The sequence below is a fragment of the Microcaecilia unicolor genome, chromosome 8, assembly GCF_901765095.1.
Source record: "Microcaecilia unicolor chromosome 8, aMicUni1.1, whole genome shotgun sequence".
Taxonomy (NCBI): Eukaryota; Metazoa; Chordata; class Amphibia; order Gymnophiona; family Siphonopidae; genus Microcaecilia; species Microcaecilia unicolor.
Window position 1 is genome coordinate 59,485,799 of NC_044038.1, and position 27,983 is coordinate 59,513,781.

The following is a 27,983-nucleotide window of genomic DNA, read 5'->3' on the forward strand; positions in this document are numbered from 1 at the left end:
AATATATCTCTCCCTGATGAGCTGATGCAGTCATTAAAATCCTCCTTTGCCTTCAGATGGGCACCTAAGCAGATTAGGTATCTGGGTGTAAACTTGACAGCAAAATTAGGTGCCCTCTTTACAGCAAATTATAAGGGTCTGGCACAGGTTATCACGGCAGACCTAGAAGGGTGGGGTGATCTGGGACTATCATGGTTCGGCAGAATAGCTGTTGTTAAAATGAACGTTTTGCCCCGGCTGCTCTACTTATTCCAGGCCCTCCCAATTAAGATGCCTAAAAAATACCTCTCAGCTTTACAGGATCGTATCGTTCGATTTATTTGGGCGGGGAAAAGACCGCGCTTGTCGCGATCGTACTTGTATCAGTCTAGGAGAAGGGGAGGTCTGGGGGTTCCCAACTTGAGTTGGTACTACAGAGCAGCTCAAGCACGTGCAGCCATTGAATGGTTTCAGGACTATCCCGATAGACAGTGGGTACACCTGGAGCAACACTCTATAGGTCAGAGGCCTTTGGGAGCAGTGATGTGGCTCCCTAATCAGTTTCGGGCGCTTGGGGAGGAGTTATGTCCCTCTATCCAGGTTACTTTGCATTACTGGGACAGCCTGTTTCCCAAAAGGAAGTGTGCGTTGTCACGCCTATCTCCTATAGCTTTCAACCCATTATTTTACCATGGGACAGAGAAGGGGGTATTCAAGAAGGCTTAAAAATGTGGGGTCAATTGTTTGAAGGAGACCTGTTACTGCCGTTCAGTGCTGTGGTGGGGACTTTTCCAAATTTGAAGGGTGACGATTTTGCTTATCGCCAACTATCACACTTCCTCAAAACACGAGCTGTTAGAGAGGTGGTAACCAGGGACAAAACCACCTTGGAGGAAATTTGTGAGGGGCCCGCCACGACCAGTGGCTTAATATCGCGTTTATATAGCATCATTAACTTGAGGGAGCCTAATTATACTCTTCATAGGAGGAGTTGGCAGAAGGAATTGGGTATAACTTTGGAGGAGGCGGAATGGGAGAGGTTGGAGAGAGCTACGGCGAGGGTGTCTTCACATGTTCCTTTCAGGGAGAATGCGGTGAAGGTGATGTTCCGGTGGTATTTAACGCCTGAGCGCCTTCAGCGCATCTACCCCGCATCAACTGGTTTGTGTTGGAGGGGCTGCGGGGTTAGGGGCACGATGGGACACATCTGGTGGACCTGTAGGAAAGTACAGGCCTATTGGAAATCAGTACACAGTAGGCTGCAGCACTGGCTGGGTTGCGCAATCCCGTGGAATCCAACTATTTTTCTTTTCTCTGCGAAGGTGGCGGGCCTCCCGCAGGCTCGCCAGACTTTGCTGAGGCATGCTATAAGTGCGGCTAGGGTGATTGTGGCGACTTTTTGGAAGAAGCCCTTGACTCCTCCATTAGCGAGATGGCTTAGTAAACTGAGGTATGTTTGCGAAATGGAACGGCTTCTGGCGGAAAGGCGCAATCAACAGCAAAGGTGGCACTCAATATGGGGCCCTTTCACTAGCCTGGCCATGAGTCAGTGAGGCATGAGGGAGAACAAGCACTGTTAGAGGAGGCGGGGACCTAACCGGGAGGGGGGAGGGGCATTGGGAAGGGGGGGGGGTCTGGTTAAGCGCATAAAAAACGTTATATAAATTTTGGAGTGTGTTTTTTTTGCTTTCAGATGAAAGGTTGAACAATAATAACAGGACTGTTGCTGTTAGGTATTCAATAATTGCGTTGAATGTCGATTGAACTAATGTGGCTTGGAGTTATTTTCTTCTTCCTCTTGTTGTATGTTTACCTTGTTAATAAAGACTTCATACAAATAAATAAAAAAAAAAAATTTACACTCAAGCCCATCCCTATCCAGTCACGATCAGGGCGTAGAGAGTAGAAGTCTGCCCAGCACCAGTTTTGCTTCCCAATTACCAGCGTCACCACCCAATCTCCGTTAAGATTCCGTGGATCCATTCCTTCTAAACAGGATTCCTTTGTGTTTATCCCACGCATGTTTGAATTCCATTACTGTTCATCTCCACCACCTCCCGCGGGAGGGCATTCCACATATCCACCACCCTCTCCGTGAAAAAATACTCCCTGACATTACTCCTAAGTCTGCCCCCCTTCAACCTCAATTCATGCCCTCTAGTTCTACCACCTTCCCGTCTCCAGAAAAGGTATGTTTGCGAATACCTTTCAAATATTTGAATGTCTGTATCATGTCACCCCTGTTTCTCCTTTCCTCCAAAGCATACATGTTCAGGTCAGCAAGTCTCTCCTCGTACAGTTTGCAACGTAAATCCCATACCATTTTCGTAGCTTTTCTTTGCACTGCTTCCAGTCTTTTTACATCCTTAGCTACATACGGCCTCCAAAACTGAACAAAATACTCCCAGTGAGGCCTCACCGACGACTTGTAGAGGGGCATCAAAACCTCCTTTCTTCTGCTAGTTATACCCCTTTCTATGCAGCCTAGCATCCTTCTGGCCACGGCCGTAGCCTTGTCACATTGTTTCTTCACCTTCAGATCCTCGGACACAAACACCCCAAGGTCTCTCTCCTGAGTCAAGCTTACTAATCTCTCCCCTCCTATCCAGTATCTCTCTTTCGGGTTTCTACACTCCAAATGCATCACTACACTTCTTGGCATTAAATTTTAACTCTATCAAATAAAAAAGGGATAAATATGAAGCCCCCAAGTCCTGTTATCTAACAAATTACTATAAAGTACTCTGGTTAAAAAAAAATTTAATATAAATTTCTCATACACATTTTATTATTCCAACTTACAAATACACATATATATTTTCCCCGAGGCTTACGGTCAGCTCACTCTCACTCCACATTCACAGCGTTATTCAACTCTCACATTACTTAATTTCCAGATGGACACATACATTAAATACTTTGATCTTCTACATAATGTCACTTATTGGTTACATAGTTTGGACACGTGCAATTTGTTAAGTCCCCAATTCGTGAGTCTTTTGTACAAGGTAGTCTTCCTGGTGCGGTATATTATCCGCAATGCACTGTGTTGTGGCCTGCGAATCTTTAATCCAAATATATGATAAAATTGCCACTTATCTCTTATGTTGTCCTATATATATCACTTATGTCTCAGGCTCCGCCCCTCAGTGCTTCCGAGGTTATTTTGTCCTCAAAATGATCACCACGCTTGTGTCCAATTATTAATTCTCAATGTACCACCATAAGTACATAAGTACATAAGTAGTGCCATACTGGGAAAGACCAAAGGTCCATCTAGCCCAGCATCCTGTCACCGACAGTGGCCAATCCAGGTCAAGGGCACCTGGCACGCTCCCCAAACGTAAAAACATTCCAGACAAGTTATACCTAAAAATGAGGAATTTTTCCAGTCCATTTAATAGCGGTCTATGGACTTGTCCTTTAGGAATCTATCTAACCCCTTTTTAAATTCCGTCAAGCTAACCGCCCGTACCACGTTCTCCGGCAATGAATTCCAGAGTCTAATTACAGGTTGGGTGAAGAAAAATTTTCTCCGATTCGTTTTAAATTTACCACACTGTAGCTTCAACTCATGCCCTCTAGTCCTAGTATTTTTGGATAGCGTGAACAGTCGCTTCACATCCACCCGATCCATTCCACTCATTATTTTATACACTTCTATCATATCTCCCCTCAGCCGTCTCTTCTCCAAGCTGAAAAGCCCTAGCCTTCTCAGCCTCTCTTCATAGGAAAGTCGTCCCATCCCCACTATCATTTTCGTCGCCCTTCGCTGTACCTTTTCCAATTCTACTATATCTTTTTTGAGATACGGAGACCAGTACTGAACACAATACTCCAGGTGCGGTCGCACCATGGAGCGATACAACGGCATTATAACATCCGCACACCTGGACTCCATACCCTTCCTAATAACACCCAACATTCTATTCGCTTTCCTAGCCGCAGCAGCACACTGAGCAGAAGGTTTCAGCGTATCATCGACGACGACACCCAGATCCCTTTCTTGATCCGTAACTCCTAACGCGGAACCTTGCAAGACGTAGCTATAATTCGGGTTCCTCTTACCCACATGCATCACTTTGCACTTGTCAACATTGAACTTCATCTGCCACTTGCACGCCCATTCTCCCAGTCTCGCAAGGTCCTCCTGTAATCGTTCACATTCCTCCTGCGACTTGACGACCCTGAATAATTTTGTGTCATCGGCGAATTTAATTACCTCACTAGTTATTCCCATCTCTAGGTCATTTATAAATACATTAAAAGCAACGGACCCAGCACAGACCCCTGAGGGACCCCACTAACTACCCTCCTCCACTGAGAATACTGGCCACGCAATCCTACTCTCTGCTTCCTATCTTTCAACCAGTTCTTAATCCATAATAATACCCTACCTCCGATTCCATGACTCTGCAATTTCTTCAGGAGTCTTTCGTGCGGCACTTTGTCAAACGCCTTCTGAAAATCCAGATATACAATATCAACCGGCTCCCCATTGTCCACATGTTTGCTTACCCCCTCAAAAAAATGCATTAGATTGGTGAGGCAAGACTTCCCTTCACTAAATCCGTGCTGACTTTGTCTCATCAGTCCATATTTTTGTATATGCTCTGCAATTTTATTCTTAATAATAGCCTCCACCATCTTGCCCGGCACTGACGTCAGACTCACCGGTCTATAATTTCCCGGATCTCCTCTGGAACCTTTCTTAAAATCGGAGTAACATTGGCTACCCTCCAGTCTTCCGGTATTACACTCGATTTTAGGGACAGATTGCATATTTCTAACAGTAGCTCCGCAAGTTCATTTTTTAGTTCTATTAATACTCTGGGATGAATACCATCAGGTCCCGGTGATTTACTACTCTTCAGCTTGCTGAACTGACCCATTACATCCTCCAAGGTTACAGAGAATTTGTTTAGTTTCTCCGACTCCCCCGCTTCAAATATTCTTTCCGGCACCGGTGTCCCCCCCAAATCCTCCTCGGTGAAGACCGAAGCAAAGAATTCATTTAATTTCTCCGCTACGGCTTTGTCCTCCTTGATCGCCCCTTTAACACCATTTTCGTCCAGCGGCCCAACCGACTCTTTGGCCGGTTTCCTGCTTTTAATGTATCTAAAAAAGTTTTTACTATGTATTTTTGCTTCCAACGCTAATTTCTTCTCAAAGTCCTTTTTTGCCCTCCTTATCTCCGCTTTGCATTTGGCTTGGCATTCCTTATGATCTATCCTGTTACTTTCAGTTGGTTCTCTTCTCCACTTTCTGAAGGATTGTTTTTTGGCTCTAATGATTTCCTTTATCTTACTGTTTAGCCACGCCGGCTGACGTTTAGTCTTTTTTCCCTTTTTTCTAATACGTGGAATATATTTGTCCTGAACCTCCAGGATGGTGTTTTTAAACAGCATCCACGCCTGATGCAAGTTTTTTACTCTGCGAGCTGCTCCTTTCAGTCTTTTTTTCACCATTTTTCTCATTTTGTCGTAATCACCTTTTCTATAGTTAAACGCTAGCGTACTTGATTTCCTAGTTTCACTTCCTTCAATGCCAATATCAAAACCGATCATATTATGATCACTGTTATCAAGCGGCCCTCGTATCGTTACCCCCTGCACTAGATCATGAGCACCACTAAGGACTAAGTCTAGTATTTTTCCTTCTCTTGTCGGCTCCTGAACTAGCTGTTCCATGAAGCTGTCCTTGATTTCATCAAGAAATCTTATGTCCCTTGCGTGTACAGATGTTACATTAACCCAGTCTATATGCGGGTAATTGAAATCCCCCATTATTATTGTGTTGCCCAGTTTGTTTGCGTCCCTGATTTCCTTTAACATTTCCGCATCCGTCTGTTCGTCCTGGCCAGGCGGACGGTAGTACACTCCTATCACTATCCTTTTCCCCTTTGCACATGGAATTTCAATCCACAGTGATTCCAAGGAGTGTTTTGCTTCCTGCAGAATTTTCAATCTATTTGATTCAAGGCTCTCGTTAATATACAATGCTACCCCTCCACCAATCCGATTCACCCTATCACTACGATATAATTTGTACCCCGGTATGACAGTGTCCCACTGGTTATCCTCCTTCCACCGGGTCTCAGAGATGCCTATTATATCTAATTTTTCATTTAGTGCAATATATTCTAACTCCCCCATCTTATTTCTTAGGCTCCTGGCATTCGCATATAGACATTTCAAACTATGTTTGTTGTTCCTAAGTACATCATGCTTAGTACTTGACAGTATTAATTGGCAATCTTTTGTCTGATTTTTATTGTTATTTAAAGATACCCGATCTACTACAATCTCTTTTGCAACCTCACTATCAGGATACTCTATCTTCCCTGTTATGGTGATATCTTTGAAAGATACCTTATCCCGAACCATGCTCTTTTGAGCGACTGTCGGCCTTCCCCCCATTTCTAGTTTAAAAGCTGCTCTATCTCCTTCTTAAACGCCGATGCCAGCAGCCTGGTCCCACTCTGGTTAAGATGGAGCCCATCCTTTCGGAATAGGCTCCCCCTTCCCCAGAATGTTGCCCAGTTCCTAACAAATCTAAAGCCCTCCTCCCTGCACCATCGTCTCATCCACGCATTTAGACTCTGGAGCTCTGCCTGTCTCTTGGGCCCTGCGCGTGGCACAGGTAGCATTTCAGAAAATGCTACCCTGGAGGATCTGGATTTCAGCTTTCTACCTAAGAGCCTAAATTTTGCTTCCAGAACCTCTCTCCCACATTTTCCTATGTCATTGGTACCCACATGTACCAAGACAGCGGACTCCTCCCCAGCACTATCTAGAATCCTATCTAGGTGACACGTGAGGTCCGCCACCTTCGCACCAGGCAGGCAAGTCACCAGGCGATCCTCACGTCCACCAGCCACCCAGCTATCTATATGCCTAATGATCGAATCACCAAGTACAACAGCTGTCCTAACCTTTCCCTCCCGGGCAACATTTCATTCACATTAACGCTTAATCGTGGCTGAGAGGCTTCTGCATACTCCTCCAAATTGAATCAAGTTACTGATTCACCATCTGAGTTGAATAACGCTGTGAATGTGGAGTGAGAGTGAGCTGAACGTAAGCCTCAGGGAAAATATGTATGTGTATTTGTAAGTTGGAATAATAAAATGTGTATGAGAAATTTATATAAAAACATTTTTTAACTGGAATACTTCATAGTAATTTATTAAATTTTAACTGCCAGACCCTCGACCATTCTTCTAACATTCGGAGATCCCTTCTCATCATTTCTACTCCCTCCAGGGTATCCACTCTATTGGCTATTTTCGTGTCATCTGCAAAAAGGCAAACCTATCCTTCCAACCCTTCAGCAATATCACCCACAAATATATTAAACAGAATAAGCCCCAGCACTGACCCCTGAGGAACTCCACTACTCACCTTCCTTTCCTACGAACGGATTCCATTTACCACCACCTTCTGCCACCTGTCGGTCAACCAGTTTCCTATCCAGTTCACCACTTTCAGTCCTAAGTTCAGCCCTTTCAGCTTATTCACGAGTCTTCTATGGGGGACCATATCAAAGGCTTTGCTGAAATCCAAGTAGATTGCAACTAGTGCACACCCTTCATCCAGTTCTTTGGTCACCCAGTCAAAGAACTCAATAAGATTCGTTTGGCAGGATTGTCCTTTGGTAAAGCCATGTTGCCTCGGGTCCTATAACCCATTGGTTTCTAGAAAGTTAACTATCCTTTCTTTCAGCAGCACCGCCATTATTTTTCCTACCATCGATATGAGACTTACCAGCCTGTAGTTTCCCACTTATTCCCTGTCTCCACTTTTGTGAAGAGGGACCACATCCGCTCGTCTCCAATCCCGTGGAACCTCTCCCGTCTCTAAAGATCTATTAAATAAATCTTTAAGAGGTCCCGCCAGTAACTCTCTGAGCTCCCTCAGTATCCTGGGATGTATCCCATCAGGCCCCATAGCCTTGTCCACTTTCAGATTCTCCAGCTGTTTATAAACTCTCTTCCATAAACGGCACAGTATCCACTACATTCCCAGATGTTCCCTCGGCAGCCAACTCGGTCCTTCACCAGGACTTTCCTCCGTGAACACCGAAGTAATTGTTTAGCACATTCACTTTATCTTCATCGCTCTCCACATAGCCACTGTCATCATCTTTCAGTCTTGTAATTCCATTCCTATCTTTTCTCCTTTCTCTAATATATCTGAAAAAGGTCTTGTCACCTTTCTTCACATCTTTATCCATTTTTTTCTTCCGCTCGTGCTTTCGCTAGCCGCATTTTCCTCTTCACTTCTTTGACTTTAATCCAATAATCTTTTCCGTGATCCTCTCGTTGCGTTCTTTTGTATTTCTTGAACAAAGCCTCTTTTGCTCTTACTTTTTCAGCTACTTGTTTGGAGAACCATACAGGCTTCCTGCTTCTCTTGTTTTTGTTTACTTTTCTTGCATAAAGATCAATTGCCATATTTATAACAGCCTTTAGTTTTGACCACCCAAGAGATAGTGGTGTGGTAGCCATGCTAGTCAACTTTTAAAGGTAATAAAGAGAAATAAAACAAAACATAGAAAAGAAAATAAGATGATACCTTTTTATTTGACTAACAATACATTTTTTGATTAGCTTTCAAAAGTAACCCTTCTTCAGATTAGAAATAAGCAAATGTTGGCAAATATCGGTATATATAAGTGAAACACAAAAGCATTTCAATGCCAGTCTCACAGGAAGAGGATGGGGTGAGTTAGGTATGGGGGGAGCTGGTTGGATGAGAGACAGGGGGATATGGATGGTAGATAAGAGGGTGACAAAGCAGTCGAATTTTATGGTTTACTAGTAAATCATCAGGCCCGGTTCTGACACAAATGAAACGGGCGCTAGCAAGGTTTTTGTCGGAGTGTGTATGTTTGAGAGCGTGTGTGTGAGAGTGACTATGGGAGAGAGAGAGAGAGAGAGAGAGAGAGTGTGTGTGTGTGTGTGTGTGTGTGTGTGGCCGAGTGTCTGTGTTTTTGTGGTATTGTGTGTGTGTCTCACAGTGAAAGGGGGGTGGTGGGCAGGGTGTGTTGATCTAAGAGGGTTTTGGGTTTTTTTTGGGGGGGGGGGGCAGGGGTTTGGGGGATGTCTCATGCTTGCAAAGTGGGATGATGTTGCGGGTGGCTTTGAGGGTGGTTTTGGTTGCATGGGTGATATATATATATAGAGAGTGAGTGTGCATCTCTCCATGTGCCACATCAGTGTACGAGTGTGTGAATGTTTTTTAGTGGGGTGTTGGTGGTGAGGGGGGCTGTGGTTGTGTGTGATAGTGAAAGATCATGTATGTCACACAGATAGTTTGTGTGTGTGAGAGAGTGTCACAGAAAGAGTTTGTGTGTGTGTGTGTGTGTAAGTGTAAGTGTAAGTGAGAGAGGGTGGGGAGCAGTGGGAGGATGGGGGAGAGTGTGAGTTTTTTTGATATTGTGTGTCTTAATTTAAAGAGGGAGGGGGGCAGGGGGGTGAACTGAGAGTGTTTTGGTTTTACAGGGGGAGGTGTGTTGGGGGGGGGGGGGGTTGGGGGATGTCCCGTGCTGGCAAAGTTGGAGGAAGTGGCGGTTGGCTTTGTGGTTGGTTATTGTTGCGTTACCTGCAATTTTTATGCCGACCGTCTGTCGTTTAACTTCGCGCACATGGGTTGGGTTGGGCTGTTCGTTTTAGTCCGTTCCGTTGGTGACTTGGTGTGTCTCGTGCTGCTTCCTGTGGTTGGTCACAGCTGTTTGTGACGTACCAGGAAGTACTGACGTCAGTTAATGTGATGGATAGCACGAATGCCTCAAGGTTTAAGTGCCACGCAGTCAGCTTCAGAATGTTGGAGGTGTTTTTTATTATATAGGACTAGTATAAAAGGCTCGTTTCAGTAAGCAATGAAATGGGCGTTAGCAAGGTAATCCCCCCCCCCTGCAGCGTCTTTCCTATATCCCCTGCCCCCCCTGCAGCCACCCATCTGGTCTCAGGACCCCCTCCCCACCAACCCTCCTCTGCCCCTGCAGCCACGCATGTGCAGCGGCCCTCCTCTCTCCCCTGCTCCCCCTGCAGCCACCCATGTTCAGCGACTCTCCTCTCCCCCTGCCCCCCCTGCAGCTACCCATGTCCAGCAACCCTCCTCTCCCCCTGCAGCTACACATGTCCAGTGACCCTCCTCTCCCCTGCCCCCCTGCAGCCACTCATGTCCAACGACCTTTCTCTCCTTTCCCCTTGCCCCCCTTGTAGCCACCCATGTCCAGAGACCCACCTCTCTCCCCTGCCCCCCCTGCAGTCACCCATGTCCAGTGACCCTCCTCTCCCCCTGCCCCCCTGCAGCATCCCTTCTGTCTCCCCTGCCCTCCCCTGCAGCCACCCATCTGGTCTCAGGACCCCCTCCCCACCTCCCTGCCCCTCCTGCAGCCATCCATGTCCAGCGACCCTCCTCTCCCCCTGCAGCCACCCATGTCCAGCGACCCTCCCCTCCCGGCGCATCACCCAAGCCCCTACCCCCCCCCCTCGGGCACATCAACACCCTTGCCACCCGCAGCAGCCAATACTAACGCTGTCCGGCCGCTGCTGCGTCTCCTGTTGAGCAGCAGCGGCCGGTACAAAAAGAAAAAAGGCAAAAAAAAGATTTTAAACCTGAAACACAGCTCCATAGACAGCCATCTGGCATTGGCTGTCATCTCTGCAGCCACTCCTCCTCTCCCCTCTGACGTCGCTGCGCTCCTCCAGGGTCGTCCTGCAGGGGCAGTGACGTGGAGGGGAGAGGAGGAGCGGCTGCAGTGACGACAGCCAATGCCAGATGGCTGTCTACGGAGCCGTGTTTCAGGTTAAAAATCTTTTTTTGGCTTTTTTCTTTTTGTACCGGCCGCTGCTGCTCCACAAGAGAGGCAGCAGCGGCCGGACAGCGTTAGTATTGGTGGCTGTGGGTGGCGAGGGAGTTGATGTGCCCGAGAAGGGGGGGTAGGGGCTTTGGTGATGCACCGGGGGGAGGGTCTTGGGTGATGCGCCGAGGGGGGGGGGCACTGAGAGCTGATTCCCAGGCAGGGGGAGGAGTAGGGATACTCCTCCCCTTGCCTTGGAATCAGCTGTCAGTGACATCACTGACGTCAGTGCATTCTAAACTGCCTAGCAGACCACCTCCGAGGGAGCCACGGTACCAGGCACATTAGAACGTTGGAGGTGAGAATTATTATATAGGATAATGGGCTAGAAAACCCAGGTCTTTGTTAACTCCTGTCTGGTGGGTGTCAAAATATTTAAAATCAAGAAAGAACAGAGCCCTGAAATCCAGGAATGTAGGACCTTTGAAGTCAAAATAATTAAATATTTTGATACCCACCAGACAGGACTTAAAAAAAGATCTGGGTTTTCTAGCCTATTATAAACCATAAAATTCTACTGCCTTGCCACCCTCTTATCTAACATCCTTCTCTCCCCCTGTCTCTCATTCACCCAGCTCCCTGTGTTTCTCACTTAACCCACCCCCTTCCTGTGAGGCTATCATTGAAATGCTTTCCTGTTTCACTTATATATACTGATATTTGCCAACATTTGCTTATTTCTGATCTGAAGAAGGGTTACCTAAATGAAAGTTAATCAAAAATGTATTAAGTTAGTCTAATAAAAAAAGGTATCTTATTTTCTTTTCTCTGTTTTGTTTTATTTCTATTACCCATGGGATAGGAAAACAGAGTTAGTAAATCAGGCTTTAAAGGAAATGCAGTAGATCTCAGAAGAGTTCTCCTTCCTCCTGCTCCTCACTTCAGTGGAGACTGGGGGGGGGGGGGGGAGGAAGTTTAAAATTAGGGGACCGATTCCTAAATTCAAAGAACATTTGTCAAGGGTAGTCTTAATTTTAGATATTAATCTTATATTTTATATGGACCTTTGCTTTTCTCAAATTCTTTTCTAGGGTTGCAAATTATTTTCACATCCCCTTTTCACTCATATTTTTTAGGACAAGATCTTGTACCACTCTCCTATGCTTCGGGGTATGACTATGGCAGCACCATCAGGCCCAATACCCAAAGCTGCTCCTGAACCGTGAGACTGAATCATAAGAAATGCACAAATTGTTTGTTCTCTGGGGTGTGAATTTCTTTCTGCTTCAGCAGGCAGCATGCACAGTTTTTAAAAGGCTGAGCGGAAAAACAGTCAAGGAAAGGAGCTCAGGTACGCTTGCTCCACAATAAACAGCATTAACCATGTCCTCTGCCCCCCGGGTCATCTCCTTTCCTACACATCTCTCTTACCCCATGGTATCCCCAACTCTTCTCCTGCTGTCACCTCACCACAGTGGACATAAAATATCCATTACACAAAACAAGTTTAAAATAGGAGGAAAAAGAGGGAGGAGGATGGGGGAGAGGAGTAGGTAGAACCTGACAGCCCTCCACTGCACTCACAAGCCATCTCAAAGAATGTTTTCAGGTCCTACTTGAACCTTAGTTTCCTCTCTCAAGCAGAAAGGCGAAGAATTTGAAGGTCTGGGCTAAACAGACAAAGCTGGAGTTGCTTCAAACCTAATAGTGAGTGAAGAAGGAACAAAGACAAATTTGCCGCTTTGGGACTGAAGGATGCAGACAAACACAGGGTATAAGAACATTTGACAGATGTGCATATGAAATGCTTTATGAAAAAGAAGCAGCAGCATCTTAATCCTGTATGATGGGAAGCCAGTGTTTCTCATGCAAAGAGAGTCGCAGTAATTGAGACAAGAGAGCACATGCATGCAATAAAGTATGCAAGTCCATAGTTTCTAAAATGGTACTTGCAAAAACATGGGTCATGGACCTGATCCTGATTGAGCTGGAAGGAGCAGAAGCAGGTTTAAAAAATCCACGGTGCTTGATTCACTAAACTATTTTCCCACAGAAACAAAATGGAAAGAGAACTTAGTGTCTGTGACCATGGTAACAGAATCTGGTTGAGATTAACAATGCTTTGCAATCAAGGAGGAATGTCGCTTAAACTTAACACTTTATAACACAGTATGCAGCAAGAACACCTCTATTAACTAATTCTAAAAAAGTAAGCAGATAACTATTCTAACTCTCTGCTTTTGATTTCAGCAAGATCTGGGATCCAAAGGAATACTAGCCTCAACTGATTATGAATTATTGAATAGAAACTCAAGCTGGCATGCACAACAGACACACTGATCTCACATAGTAGCTATGTTGGTATCCAAATGCTATCACAAGAGCCTTCCTCTGCTACTTCCTTCCAAGCCATCCCTTAACATGTAATTTAGTGTTGCTAACATTACCACTGGACCTGCAGCTGTGGAACTGGAAAAACTGACAAATACATGGGCTGTGAATTTTGTATTTTAAAAATTCGCTAGAGTGTGAACAATAAATACCTTCAGTCCAGATCACAAAAATAAATGAGCATCACATCACAGGTTTTTCACTCCATTTGGTATTAGCTATAAAATCTTGTGTTATGGATAAGCTCCAGCAATAGTGGGCTGGGAGAGCCTGAATTTATTAGATTTCAGAAATCAAAGAGGGTCACCCCTGGCCAGTATCTGAAGAAGACCACAATGGAAGATTGGTGCATCTGGTAAGTTACACTTATCCTTCTTCTCTACTGCCAACTGCAGACTCTGCTCTTTCCCATCTTGTCTTAGTGTACTGTAGGCCTAGAATAGACTGAGGCCCTCATGATCAAAAGCAAACTCTAGCGCTAGAGGCTGTTAACACCATACTAGCGCCAGAGTTTGCAGCCGACCCATGATCAGAGCCCTCAAGCGCCTGAAACAGCGCACTCGAGGGCTCTCAGCGCAAGTAGCATGCAAATGCATGCTAAACAGGGCTTCTAGCGCAATTAGCTTGCAAATGCATGCTCATTGGCGCTTAACGCATTCATCCCCAATGATCAGCGACCAGCGCGCCAAAGATTGGGTCGCTGACCGCAGCAAAATCAACGCCAGCTCCGAGCTGGCGTTAGATTTTGCGGATCATTGGGGAGGAATGGTGAGCCCTGTCCAGCATGCAGTTGCATGCTGGCAGGCCCCCCTTCCCCCCCCCAAGCCAAACGCGAACGGGGGCTGGAGGTCCGGTGGGTCTCCAGCCCCCGAAACCCCGAGAAATCGTTGCTCCATCGACAGGGGGGGGGGGCTAAAGGTCCGGTGGACCTCCAGCCCACCCCAATTCCTCCCCCCAGCGTTCTCCTTAAATTCCCTGGTGGTCCGTGGTGTCGTGACACCCCCCTGGCCCCGTCCCGGCCCCCTCCCGGCCCCCCTACCTTGTGTTGGAGGAGGGACGCAGCCTGCCTGCCTCCCTTGTCAGTCGAAGCCCAAAATGGCGGCGCCCAGCACCGCCCACTGCATCCTGGGATGCACTGGGCGGGGCTACAGACCATGTAAGGGAATCGCTCCCTTACATGGTATGTAGCCCCGCCCAGTGCATCCCAGGATGCAGTGGATTTTGGGCTTCGACTGACAGGAAGAGGAGGGAGGCAGGCAGGCTGCGTCCCTCCTCCAACACAAGGTAGGGGGGCCGGGAGGGGGCCGGGGGGGTGTCACGACACCACGGATCACCAGGGAATTTAAGGAGAACGCTGGGGGGAGGATTTGGGGTGGGATGGAGGTCCACCGGACCTCCAGCCCCCCCCCCCCCCAGTAGCTGGGTGGGAGGGTGGGAGAGGGTTTGGCCGGCGGCAGCCACGACGTTTTCTGGGGGTTTGGGGGCCTCGTTGTTTGGGCCTCGGGGCAGGCTGTTTGACAGGTTTGGGCTTTTGACAGCCCAGACCTGTCAAACAAGTGCGGGAGGATTGTGCTGAGCTAATGCTCAGGCGCAATTCTCCCGCACTTCAACATGATAATCAAAGATAATAGCGCTGCTTAGATTTGCATGCATTATCTTTGATCATCGATGCAGAAAAGCCCTGCGCTGTCCTGGTGCTAATTTTAGGGCGCTGTTTGGAACAGCGCAGGGCTTTTGATCATGAGGGCCTTAATGAGTCAGTGTGTCAAGCTCTGTCTCTGGCCCTATTTAAATCCAAGCTAACAGCCCACTTTTCTCAGGCTGCTTTTAACTCTTAAACCCCTTATTCACCTGTTCAGTACCCATGTTGTTTTAATCATTCCTATAATAAATATAACTCCTTAATCCCTTATTTGTCCTATTTGTCTCTCTTCAATTGATTGTAAAACTCTGTCAAGTAAGGACTGTCTCTTACATGTTTGTATACAGTGCTGCGTACATCTAGTAGTGCTATAGAAATAAGTAGTACTAGTAGTAATAGCAGCAATGACTCCTAATGTGGGACCTAGCATCATATAGCTTGGATTATTCTTCCCAATGTGCATCATGTTGCAGTTGCTCACACTAAATTTCATTTGCCATTTGGATGTCCAGTATTTCAATGTCAAGGTACCTCCTGTAATTTCTCACAGTATGCATATGTTTTAAAACGTTTGAATAATTTTGTTTAATCTGCAAATTTAATCTCCTAACTCGTCATTCCCATTTCCAGATCAAAACAAGGAGTGTTAATGACTGAAAGACAATAGAAATGTTGGTATCACTTGTTATAAAGCTCACGGTTCTAAAATAGGGCCAGCCCAACTGTTAGACAGGACTAGGCAGTCATCTAGGATAGCAGCTTCTTGTAGGGTGACAGAGCAGCTACAGTGAAAGCAAAACAATAGATCCTGACAGCCACACCAAGTCACAGAAACAACAGGAGGTACCTTTACCACCCTCAAACAGGAATAATTTCTTGCAAAACAATCGTTATTCTGGGAAAGATGCTATTGGGGTGACCATAATTGAGCGGGCCAAGGGGCCTTCAAGTTAAAGGAGAGGAGGGAGTGCAAGCTGGAAGGTTGCCTGAGGGCATCTATCCTGCTCCAAAGTACACTGTTCGCACATTGGAATTTTTTTAAGCAGAATAAAATTTAAATCTGTACATGCAGACCAAACAGCTGAACAAAAACTTTAGCCCCTTTGAGATAACAAAAGCTGGAATCTCATACAGAAGCTTAGATTAACACCTTCAAACCTTTGGTCACTTAGGAGTCCTTTTATAAAACAGCGCTAAAAAAGTGGCCTTAGCGCACCCTTACATGGGTCCTTCCCACATGCTAAGTCCATTTTTAGCACAGCTGTAAAATGGCTGATTTTTGTATTAATAACCACATGCTAATGTTGAACAGACAACCAAACAGCATCAGCGATCCACGAAAGGACAAACAAACACAGCAGGAGTGTATCCAAATGTAAATTTTAATGGAAACAGGAACCCAACATAGCCAAGTTTCAAAAAAAAAAAAAAAACACCTTTGTCAGAGGTGACAAACAGGCATATTTTCAAAGCATTTAGCCTTCCAAAGTTCCATAGAAACCTATGGAACTTTGGAAGGCTAAGTGCTTTGAAAATATGCCTGATTGGTTTCCACAATACATTCACAGATTCAAAGCATGTACTGCAATACCTGCGTTAAAAGAAAAATGAGGTCCAATGTCAAAAGTAAAAGAATGCAGCCAACAGCATCTGCATATAAAAAGCTCTAGCCCAATTCCAAAAGTCAGTAACCGCCAAGTCTCCAGCCCAAGTCTTCCACTAAAGTTGATATTTGGATAAACTGTTGTTGTGTTTGTCCTTCCTTGGGTCGCTGCTGCTGTTTGGCTGTCTGCTCTACTTCTGCAGTACACTATCTCCTGCTTGTTTCTGCACACTTAGAGGCAGATGCAGCAACCAAACGTAAAAAAATCTAAATCGTTAAAGTCCCTAACGATTTTAAAATAACGAAAAATGCACCAAAAAAAAAAGTCACACATGCTGAGATCGGTAGTGAAACGTACAATGTATCAAAGAATCACAATACACATCGTTAATCGGCCCCCAAATCATGCGCAGAGCAGCCAAGCGTTATGTTAGCTGCTCTGCGCATGCCACAAACAGTCAAAACACAGTCAAATCGCAAGCACATGGCTCCCAAATAAAAACAAAAATAAAAAAAAAGGGTCGGGAGGGGGCAAGGGCGCTCATCAGGAGCGTCCTGTACAGACGGCCTTGCCCCCCCCCCCCCCCGCTGCTCCCCACTTTCCGCCGCTCCCCCCACCCCGAAAAAGCAAAATTCTAGCAGCCCCTGCCCCCTCCCCACTTTCCGCCGCTCCCCCCACCCCGAAAAAGCAAACTTCTAGAAGCCCCTGCCCCCCTCCCTTCCTCACTACTCTCTCACCTCAGCTCCGCCTCCCGACATCCTCCGTCCGTGCCCCGCCCCCTTTTGGGTCGTCGCCGCCATTCCCCTCCTCCATCGGGCCCCCCTTCCTCTTACCGGGCCCGTGCAGCGCCTCTCTCCTCTGTCCGAAGGCGCTGCACGGGCAAGAAGAAAGCTGAATCAGCTGATGCCTGCCTTCGCCTAGCTTCGATAGAGCGTCTTTCTCCTCCTGGGCCCGCCCCTGTCTGACGTCGGTAACCTACGTAGGTTACTGACGTCAGACAGGGGCGGGCGCAGCAGAAGAAAGACGCGCCATCGCGAAGGCAGGCATCAGCTGATTCAGCTTTCTTCTTGCCCGTGCAGCGCCTTCGGACAGAGGAGAGAGGCGCTGCACGGGCCCGGTAAGAGGAAGGGGGGCCCGATGGAGGAGGGGAATGGCGGCGACGACCCCAAAAGGGGGCGGGGCACGGATGGAGGATGTCGGGAGGCGGAGCTGAGGTGAGAGAGTAGTGAGGAAGGGAGGGGGGCAGGGGCTTCTAGAAGTTTGCTTTTTCGGGGTGGGGGGAGCGGCGGAAAGTGGGGAGCAGCGGGGGGGGCAAGGCCGTCCGTACAGGACGCTCCTGATGAGCGCCCTTGCCCCCTCCCGATCCTTTTTTTATTTTTATTTTTTTATGTGTTTTCTGAGGTCCTTTGGACCAATCACAGCGCTTTTAGCTCTGCTAATGCGCTGGGATTGGCTCAAAGTTTGTTTATTTTTTCACTTAACACTTTTTCCTGCCACGGAGCTGTCCTAACGAGAGGTCCAGACCTCTCGTTAGTTTTCCTGCCTTTTTCCTGCGTAAAGGCAATCGGAAAAGGTTAGTGCATGTCGTTTCAATGGGCTTTTCACACTAATTGCTCATCTCCATTCCGTTTTCGTTAGCTGCTACTGTCGTCGGAAAATAGGCTTAAGTGCATGGAAAGGATAGGAAATTCTTCCCTGAGGGCTCATTTAACGATGAAAAACGTTTAGTGCATCTACCTCTTAATGCTGCTATTAGCACATGGCCATTAAAAGAGATTACTGCCACCTATTTTGTAGAATATAGCTTGTGCTGATTACCAAAGAAATGCCTACTCTCGCCCCCCTCCCCAGACACACCTCCTCTGCAGTAAAAATAAAACTATTTTTTTAGGACGTGCTGTGCATGCGCTAACCTGGAACTTATGGCAAAACGACTGAGCGCACCCTGCAGTAAGCACTTTTAAGCTGCGGTGAGCACACACTAGTGCTTACTGCAGCTTGGTAAACGGACTTGGTGTGTGTTCCCCATATTCCCCCACCTAGGATTTCTGCACTTTGGTGCTTATCTTGTAAAGTTTCTGCTGTTGGAATGTCAGACTCCTTTGACCTGAAAATCATTTCTTACTTTCAGGCTGTTTTTTTTCACAGTGAGAACCACATGGCAGCAGTACCACCATCAGAATCTCACTTAACCAAAACCAAATTCCAGCAACACACACACATACAAATATTTATATATATACTAAAATTTTATTTATTTAATTTACCGCTTTTTTTTTAAGGAATTCACTCAATGTACAGCAAGAATAAGTTAAACATAAGCAACAGACAATTACAGCAGTAAAAATATTCAAACAATACAAAATACGGCAGAGCATGCCACATTACAATGTCAACACAGTACACAATAAAACATTTTAATAGACAGCATAGGATATAAGCAAAGATGGAGCTTATAGATAGATAAGATAGAGTAAGAGGAGTAAGAAAATATGGGGCTAGTTTAAAGAAAGTTACAAATGAGGTCAGAAAGGTATTTGAACATTATCTTAGCTAGAGTAAGAGTGGATAAACATGTCCTGCTATATAGTTTGTGAAGCTGGTGTCATTTATTTCTTCCATTAAAGGCTTGGTTGAAAAGCCAAGCTTTCATCTGCTTCCTGAAGTAAAGATATTCTTGTGTTAAGTGAAGCCTTTCAGGGACTGCATTCCAGAGCATAAGAGCTACTGTGATGTCCTTTGGAGAGTGTGTGCTTAGGGAAACTTCTTGGGAGGAACTTGGTGTCCTTGAAGGTGTGTATAGGGAGATCCTGTTCAAGTACTCTTGAGCCATTTCCTTTAAGGTCAAACAGAGTTTTAAATTTGGCTCTGTATTGTACAGGTAAGCCAGTGATGTTTATGCAAAAATGGCGTGATGTGGTCACGTCGCCTACAACCTTCTATTAGTCTTGCCGCAAGAGTAGCCTAGTGGTTAGTACAGCGGACTTTGATCCTGGGGAACTGGGTTCAATTCCCACTGCAGCTCCTTGTGACTCTGGGCAAGTAGCTTAACCCTCCATTGCCCTAGGTACAAATAAGTACCTGTATATACTATGTAAACCACTTTGAATGTAGCTGCAAAAAAAAAAAAAAAAACCACAGAAAGGCGGTATATTAAGTCTCATTCCCTCACCCCTTTCCCCTTCTGAATCTATTGGGGCTGGTGCAAACCCTTTGTAGTCAGCCCAGTGTATAGTGCATTACAATAATCCAGTCTTGATGTTATCATGGCATGCACAACTGAGACAAGGCTTGCCTTCTTAATGTAAAGAGAGAGGCAGTGTATTTGTCACAAGTGATAGAAGCTGCTCTTGAAGGTTGCTTGGATTTGAGGGATCAGAGTAAGTGTTGAATCAAGCTGTATTCAAAGGGTGACTTGTGATTTGAGGAGGAGTTCATATTTCCCAAAACAAATTTTGATGTCACTTGTATTAGGGACCCACTTGTATTAGGGACCCATTGAAGTTTGGTTTTACTTGGGTTTGGGCACAGTTTGTTGTTTTAAGCCCCTTGATGTTAGACAGGTAAGTCAGTTTATTCAGAGCTTTGGGTAAGTCAGGTTCAATGGGTATGAATAGCTGCACGTCATCCACTTAGATGTAGAACAGAGTATCCATTGACCAAATCAGCTTGGCTAGTGGCTTGAAGTAGATACTGAACAGAATAGGTGACAGTATTAATCCTTGCGGCAACCCACAGGTCAGTGCCCATGGTGGTGATGAGGTGCTGCCGAACACTATGGACTGCTGCCTGTCTGATAGATAGGATCTGAACTAGGCAAGTACTGTTCCTCTGATACCTGTTTCTGCCAGTCGTGATAGCATAATATCGTGATCCACAGTGTCAAAAGCTGCTGAGAAATCTAGCAGTACTAACATCAAGGCAAATCCCATGTCTCGGTTTATGTGAAGATCATCTAGTAGGGATACAAGGACTGTTTCAGTTCCATAACTGGGTCTGAATCCAGATTAACATGGATCTAGCCAGTTTTTCTCTTCTAGCCAATCACCGAGTTGATCACAGACTGTTCTACAAGTTTCCCTAAAAATGGGATGTTGGATACTGGCTGGTAATTTTCAAGTTTGTCCTAGTTAAGCTTGTTCTTCTATAGCAAAGGACGCACCAATGTCCTTTTTAATGCTGTTGGTAGTTGTCCATTAGAAAGAGAGGAGTTCATGATTTTTGTGGCACCTTCTATGAGGCCCCTGCTTGCCTGCTGCACTATCTTTGATGGGCAGGGATCGAGAGAGCAGGTAGTTGGTCAAAGGTCTCTTAGGATTTTGTCAAGATCCTCCACTGTTATTGGGTTAAAAGGGTCCCCATATGTCTGTGTCAGGAGGGGGCGAGTTTGTGCGCTCTTCGTTAGCTGTTTGGAGACTGGGTGGGATTGCCTGTAAATCCTGGTGGAGACTTTTAATTTTGTTGGCAAAGTATGCAGCAAAATTACTGCAGTTCAGTTGTGACTGGGCAGGCTGGTTCTGTTGTGGGGGTTGCAGTAGGCTATAATGCTTGGTTGAATTGGCAACTTGTTCTATGCATTGAGAAAAATATTGTTTTGGGCTGCTGTTAAGGCTTGGCGGTACTTTGTCATGTGATTCCTGCAGTTTAGTCTGTCCTCATCCAGGCAAGATTTACGCCATCTCCTTTCCAGTTTCCGTCCTTCGCGCTTAAGGGTCCGAAGAAAACCAAGGTGAGTGTTTGTGAGTGAAGCACAAGATCTTTTTTAGTGGTGCCGTTTCCTCTAAGGTCTTAGCTAAGTGTGTATTCCAAATATCAACCTGTTCCGACACTGTAGCTGTCTTTTCATCCATGTGTGGCTAGCCCAAGGCCTCTAGGAAATTCTCAGTAGTCAGCTTTTTCTTGTCTTTTATCTCCTTCTAAACTGGGAGGTCCCATTTGTTTCAGGTTGTCACTTAGCGAAAACTTAATTAGAAAATAGTCCGTCCATGATAGGGTTGTTATCTCAATACTGCTATCCTGGTATTTGGATATCGCCCCTTTTGTAGAATACCAAGTCTAGTATGTGACCCTTTTCATGGGTTGGTGAATTGATCACCCGTGTGAATCCTAGTGTTATCATCATGTCCAGGAAGACGGTTGTGGTGGTCTGGGGTTTCAATGTGTAGACTGAAATCTTCCATGATCACCACCCTAGGATAATTCAGGGTCACTTGTGTAATCAGATCAAGGAGTTCTTGCACGGATAATGTGCTGTTACGAGGTCGGTATACCATGAGCTGCCAGATTGGTTTCTCCTCTTTTAGCTGGATTAAAAGAGATTCTGATTCATTTAGCTGGGGGATGGCAATTCTGAGCAGATTGATTGTATCCCAAATCAAGACTGCTACCCCTCCACCCCATCTTTCTGCTCTTGGTTGATGTTGGATGCTGAAAGCTATCGGGCATAGTTCCGCCAGTGGTAACCCCCCCCCCCCCCCCCCCCCCCTCGCCGCTTTCATCTAGCCAGCTTTCACTTATTCCTAAAATAACAAGGTGCTATTCATCAATCATATCATGGACCACCAAGGATTTCTTTGCAGCTGATCTGGCATTCACCAGTCCTATAGTTCCCAGGGGTGGTCTGGGGCTGCTGGGGAAAGCCTTGATATGGCAATGAGGTGATATTTTAAGTACTGTTATGTAGGTGTTTGACCTCTTGCAGTTTTGTCTTCTCTTTGGTTGGTGGGGATTATAGTTTCCTCCCCATACATTACTGGGATCCCCGAGGTCTCATGGTCTGCTGGGCCAAGGCACATTCCTTGTGACAAAAGTTCCTTAGGCAGATTTCAGTAGGTGGAACTGCAGTCCACTCTTTGAGGATCAGCAATCTTACCAGTTGGCAACGTAGGATTAAAAGCTTTAAGACATCTAAGAGAACAGACCCTTTTCAAGTTATAAATTCAGACCAAGCCAGGGATATCAAAGGCTTCCAGTAACAGAGAAATTTTTTGAACACAATGCAGAGGAGGTTGATGGTGGATTTTGGTTTTAACAGAATTTAACAGATTCAGAATTTTAGAACTAATTATGTAGTTAAAATAAAACTTTAACTCACAGATTGTGGTTATTCACTTTGTAGTTTCTGGTTCTGATATCCTTGGATGGTCCAGTTGAGGCAGGTTGGTGTAGAATTTTTCTTTTGTTGTTCAGGAGGAGGGTTAGATGTAAATATAGATCCAGCTCAGATCATAGGACATAAGAAAAGTTGTTTGTAATATGAAGGGAAGACAAAGAATTCCAGCGCAGCCGAGAGACTGAGCCCGGACCAGGACAGAACCGCTGCTGCCACCGCTCCTCCCCCCCCCCCCAAGACACTGCTGCTGCTGCCCCCCCCCCCCCCAGAAGCCATGTAGCTAGGCCAGATTGGAGGAGCTGAAGCTCAAAATGGGGGGGGGGGGGGGCACATTTTGCTACATCTCCCTACCCACCACTGCAATTCCACATACTTTGACTGGCGGGGGTCCCCAAGCCCCAAGCAGAAGCCTTCCCCCCAATGCTGTTCTCCGCCACATTGCCTTCCCAGTGCGGCTGCTTCTTCTCACATCACACGTGCTCAATTTAATAAAAACCGTGCATGTGCGACATGAGCAGAAGCAGGGCAGGCAATGCAGCAAACAACGGTTGAAGGGAAGGCTTCTGCTGGCGGGGCTTGGAGACCCCTGCCAGCCAAACCAGGGGCCCCGAATCAAACTGTCTGCTCCTCCCTGGCCTCTAAGGGGGGGCCCAGCGCTGGGGTATGTGGGACCCAGGTGATTGCATTAACACAATCACCTGGGATCTGTCACAAGCAGCAGAGAGACAAACCCTGGCACCGGGCCCCCCTTGCAGCCCTGAAAGATTCCTTTCTCTAGACAAAATAAATGAAAGACGTTTGTGTATCTGGATTTTCAAAAGGCGTTTGACAAGGTACCTCATGAAAGGCTACAGAGGAAATTGGAGAGTCATGGGATAGGAGGAAAAGTCCTATTGTGGATTAAAAACTGGTTGAAGGATAGGAAACAGAGAGTGGGGTTAAATGGGCAGTATTCACAATGGAGAAGGGTAGTTAGTGGGGTTCCTCAGGGGTCTGTGCTAGGACCGCTGCTTTTTAATATATTTATAAATGATTTAGAGATGGGAGTAACTAGCGAGGTAATTAAATTTGCTGATGACACAATTTGGAGGCACATCATGGCTTAGATACAGTTTAAATGTCAAGTCTTGGAATCCTGCCATTATTTTGCAGTCTTTGCCTTCAAGGCAGTTTAAAAATAATTTTGAAAAGGAAAGTGTTTATTAAAACAAGTTTGTTGACAAATATTTAGCCAGTTTTTATTGTTGAGGTTAGTATTCATTTAAAATTTATAGATGTGTAAATTAGCAGAAATTAAACGTATTTTGGTGTTTTATGTATTTTGGTGTTAGTAGATAGTAACCAGTACTCTTTGGTATTATTTCTTAGTTAAAATACCATGTTATTTAGAATGTAGGCTGGGCTGGCTATGTTCAGATCAGGCTTCTGCAACTTAGGTTAAAATAATACACTTTTTGCTTTTTTAGAACTCATACTTTTATAGACTTCTGCTAAATCTTTGCTGAGACACCAGTCCTCACTTTTAAGTCATAAGTACATAAGTATTGCCACACTGGGAAAAGACCAAGGGTCCATTGAGCCCAGCATCTTATCCACGACAGCGGCCAATCCAGGCCAAGGGCACCAGGCAAGCTTCCCAAACGTACAAACATTCTACAGCAGCAGCACACTGAGCAGAAGGTTTCAGTGTGTTATCGACGACGACACCCAGATCCCTTTCTTGGTCCGTAACTCCTAACGTGGAACCTTGCATGACGTAGCTATAATTCGGGTTCTTTTTTCCCCACATGCATCACCTTGCACTTGCTCACATTAAACGTCATCTGCCATTTAGCCGCCCAGTCTCCCAGTCTCGTAAGGTCCTCTTGTAATTTTTCACAATCCTGTCGCGAGTTAACGACTTTGAATAACTTTGTGTCATCAGCAAATTTAATTACCTCGCTAGTTACTCCCATCTCTAAATCATTTATAAATATATTAAAAGGCAGCGGACCTAGCACAGACCCCTGAGGAACCCCACTAACTACCCTTCTCCATTGTGAATACTGACCATTTAACTCCACTCTCTGTTTCCTATCCTTCAACCAGTTTTTAATCCACAATAGGACATTTCCTCCTATCCCATGACCCTCCAATTTCCTCTGTAGCCTTTCATGAGGTACCTTGTCAAACGCCTTTTGAAAATCCAGATACACTATATCAACCGGCTCCCCTTTGTCCACATGTTTGTTTACTCCTTCAAAGAATTGAAGTAAATTGGTCAGGCAAGATTTCCCCACACAAAAGTCGTGCTGGCTTGGTCTCAGTAATCCATGTCCTCGGATGTGCTCTGTAATTTTGTTTTTAATAATAGCCTCTACCATTTTCCCCGGCACCGACGTCAGACTCACCGGTCTATAATTTCCCGGATCTCCCCTGGAGCCTTTTTTAAAAATGGGCGTTACATTGGCCACCCTCCAATCTTCCGGTACCACGCTCGATTTTAAGGATAAGTTGCATATCACTAGCAATAGTTCCGCAAGCTCATTTTTCAGTTCTATCAGTACTCTAGGATGAATACCATCCGGTCCAGGAGATTTGCTACTCTTCAGTTTGCCGAACTGCCCCATTACGTCCTCCAGGTTTACCGTGAAGTCAGTAAGTTTCTCCGACTCGTCCGCTTGAAATACCATTTCCGACACCGGTATCCCACCCAAATCTTCCTTGGTGAAGACCGAAGCAAAGAATTCATTCAATCTCTCCACTACGTCTTTGTCTTCTTTGATCGCCCCTTTTACCCCTCGGTCATCCAGCGGCCCAACCGATTCTTTTGCCGGCTTCCTGCTTTTAATATACCGAAAAAAATTTTTACTATGCTTTTTTGCCTCTAATGCTATCTTTTTTTCGTAATCCCTCTTGGCCTTCTTTATCTGCGCCTTGCATTTGCTTTGACACTGCTTATGCTGCTTCTTGTTATTTTCAGACGGTTCCTTCTTCCATACTTAAGGATCTCTGCAGGTCCAAAGCTTTATTATAACAAAATTAAAAGTGGGCTTAGAATAGACAACTTGCACTTAATTTTTTGTATTGATAGGTAAGCAGGCAAGAGGCAGCATTACCTTATAGTAAGTCTCATTTGAAACAGTGGGGCTCTGAAGAGGATCATCTTTCTGCAACACAACCATGTCATTGTCCAGTAAATGACATTCAAAGTGTTCCACTGTAGGCTCTACCTATGGATCACAACACCCAGGTCTCAAGTTTGACAAGAGAGAAGAATAATCTGGCTAAACAAGTTCCATACACAATCTATGCACTAAGTTCCTGCCTTTCTTTCTTAAATAGGATACATGAACACACTTGCCTCCATTTCTGATTTCTGTGATACCTCGATTGAAATCTTCAAAGCTGATAACACCTAGTCCACTGGGGTCCAGGTATTTGGTTAGGTCCTTCACCTGCAACAACAAATAGAAAATATACTTTAGTATAAAGGCCTTACTTTAGAAAAAAAACACACACAACCTGAAAACCCTCCATGACTATGGAAAGAGCTTTTCCTTGGTTATGAAAAGTATAAGGAAAAACCAAGTCAGCAGAATGGTCCAAGAGCAACGCACATATCTCCTAAACAGTAAACAGGATGGCATATGACAGCTAAAGGGTTCAGCACTTACATAAAGTATCAGCATAATCTAGAGGCAAATCAAGCATCAATATACAGTAATAAAGCAACATATACAAGTACTGGCACAATCTAGAGAGAAAACCAAACACCAATACACTTCATTACAGTACCAGAGTAGAAAAAGATAGCTTCTCATACACATAGAGCCCCAACAAAAATCATGCACAGACTTTCCCAAGAGCCCTGCAGAAGTGATGTGGGGAATGGGTTGCTTCTTTGCTAATAACACCAAAATCTGCAATAGGGTGAACACTCTGGATGGTTTGAATAATGAGAGGAAGGAAGGTGGTGGACTTTGGTCCTGGGGAGCTGAGGAACTGAGTTCGATTCCCACTTCAGGCACAGGCAGCTCCTTGTGACTCTGAGCAAGGCACTTAACCCTCCATTGCCCCATGTAAGCCACATTGAGCCTGCCATGAGTGGGAAAGCTCGGGGTACAAATGTAACAAAATAACAAAATAAAATAGTGAAAGCTTGAATTTATTTATTTTATTTATTTATAGCATTTATATCCCACATTTTCCCACCCATGGGCAGGCTCAATGTGGCTTACATCAGTCTGAAAGACATACATCAAACAGGCAATAAACAATCAAGTACACTGAAGTTGAAGAGGTTAGGGAGCAATTACAGAGGAGAAGAAAAGGAGAAGGGCAATAGGGTTCAATAAGTCTAGATGTCTAGAATTTGGCTGCTAAGATTTAGTGCTAAAACATGCATTCGTGCTGCAAAAATCCAAGGGAGCATCAACTATAGAAGTGAAATACTTCTATGCACAAGATCCTGAGGTGACTGTATGTGATGATTTTAAGTTGGTCGGATAGAAAAAAAAAGGCAAAAGCCAGACGGACAAAAGGAGAGGAATATCCAGCAGGAAAAAGGTAATAGTGCCTCTCGTTTCTGGTGAGAACTCATTTGGAGTACCACACACAGTTCTGGAGAATGCACCTTCAGCAGAATCCAAAAGGAGCTTTGAGCTTTTGGATTCTTGCAGATGCCAATACTTGCATCAATATAGTAGTATTCATAGTTGCTGATACCGATATCAGTAGCTAAAAAAAAAAAATCAGTGTTAATGCAATTCCATTTTGCGTTCTGCAGATTACAAAATGAAAATGCATGAAATCCAGAAACTCACCATAAGAAAGTAGATCATTATTCTCCCTACACCACACATGCTGTCCCCCTCCCTCAAGTCATCACCCTTCAAAAGTCTCTCTCCCTCTCAGCACACCCCCAATTAATCCTTCCTTCACATTCTCTCTCTTAGCTTATCTTCTCCCCTCCCCCTACCATGCACATTCCTTTACTCTTGCCTCTCCCAGTTCTTCTTTGCCCCCAAACATACATCCCCCTTACACAGATTCTCCCACTACCTCCTCCTACACGAATGCATGAAATTGATAAGACTGATTTCCTCCCATCATTTAAAACTGAATAAAAGACTACGTTTCTTTGGATCGGAACGGATGATAATCCAAGATGTAGCCCTTCCTTTGTTCTTGGAGGGAATAGGTTTACTACTGATTTACAATCAAAAGTTTTAGGAATTGAATTAGATTGCCTGCTGACTATGAAACAACAAGTATCCTCAATTCTCAAAAAATCTTATTTTGTTCTTCAGAATTTAAGAGTAATTAAGAAATATTTCTCTATAAAACCATTAACCCAGCTGCCCTCCCTGCGGTGTAAACACTGTTAGTGTTTTGCTCTGTGTGCTGAAGCTGATGCTTACTGTGCCTTGCTGTGTTTGTATTTTTCAGTCCCTCTACCTGGCTG

The 27,983-nt window shown here is 45.2% G+C and overlaps 1 protein-coding gene across 4 annotated transcripts in view; it reads right to left on the reverse strand.

Annotated features, from left to right (window-relative positions):
* RAB11FIP3 (RAB11 family interacting protein 3) overlaps positions 1-27,983 on the reverse strand; it is a 304,304-nt gene that overhangs the window by 220,725 nt on the left and 55,596 nt on the right. For all 4 annotated transcript variants that reach the window (XM_030211109.1, XM_030211107.1, XM_030211110.1 and 1 more), the window contains exon 2: positions 25,881-25,974. In XM_030211109.1, coding sequence (XP_030066969.1) covers positions 25,881-25,974 — 94 coding nt within the window. The remainder of the gene's footprint in view (positions 1-25,880; positions 25,975-27,983) is intronic.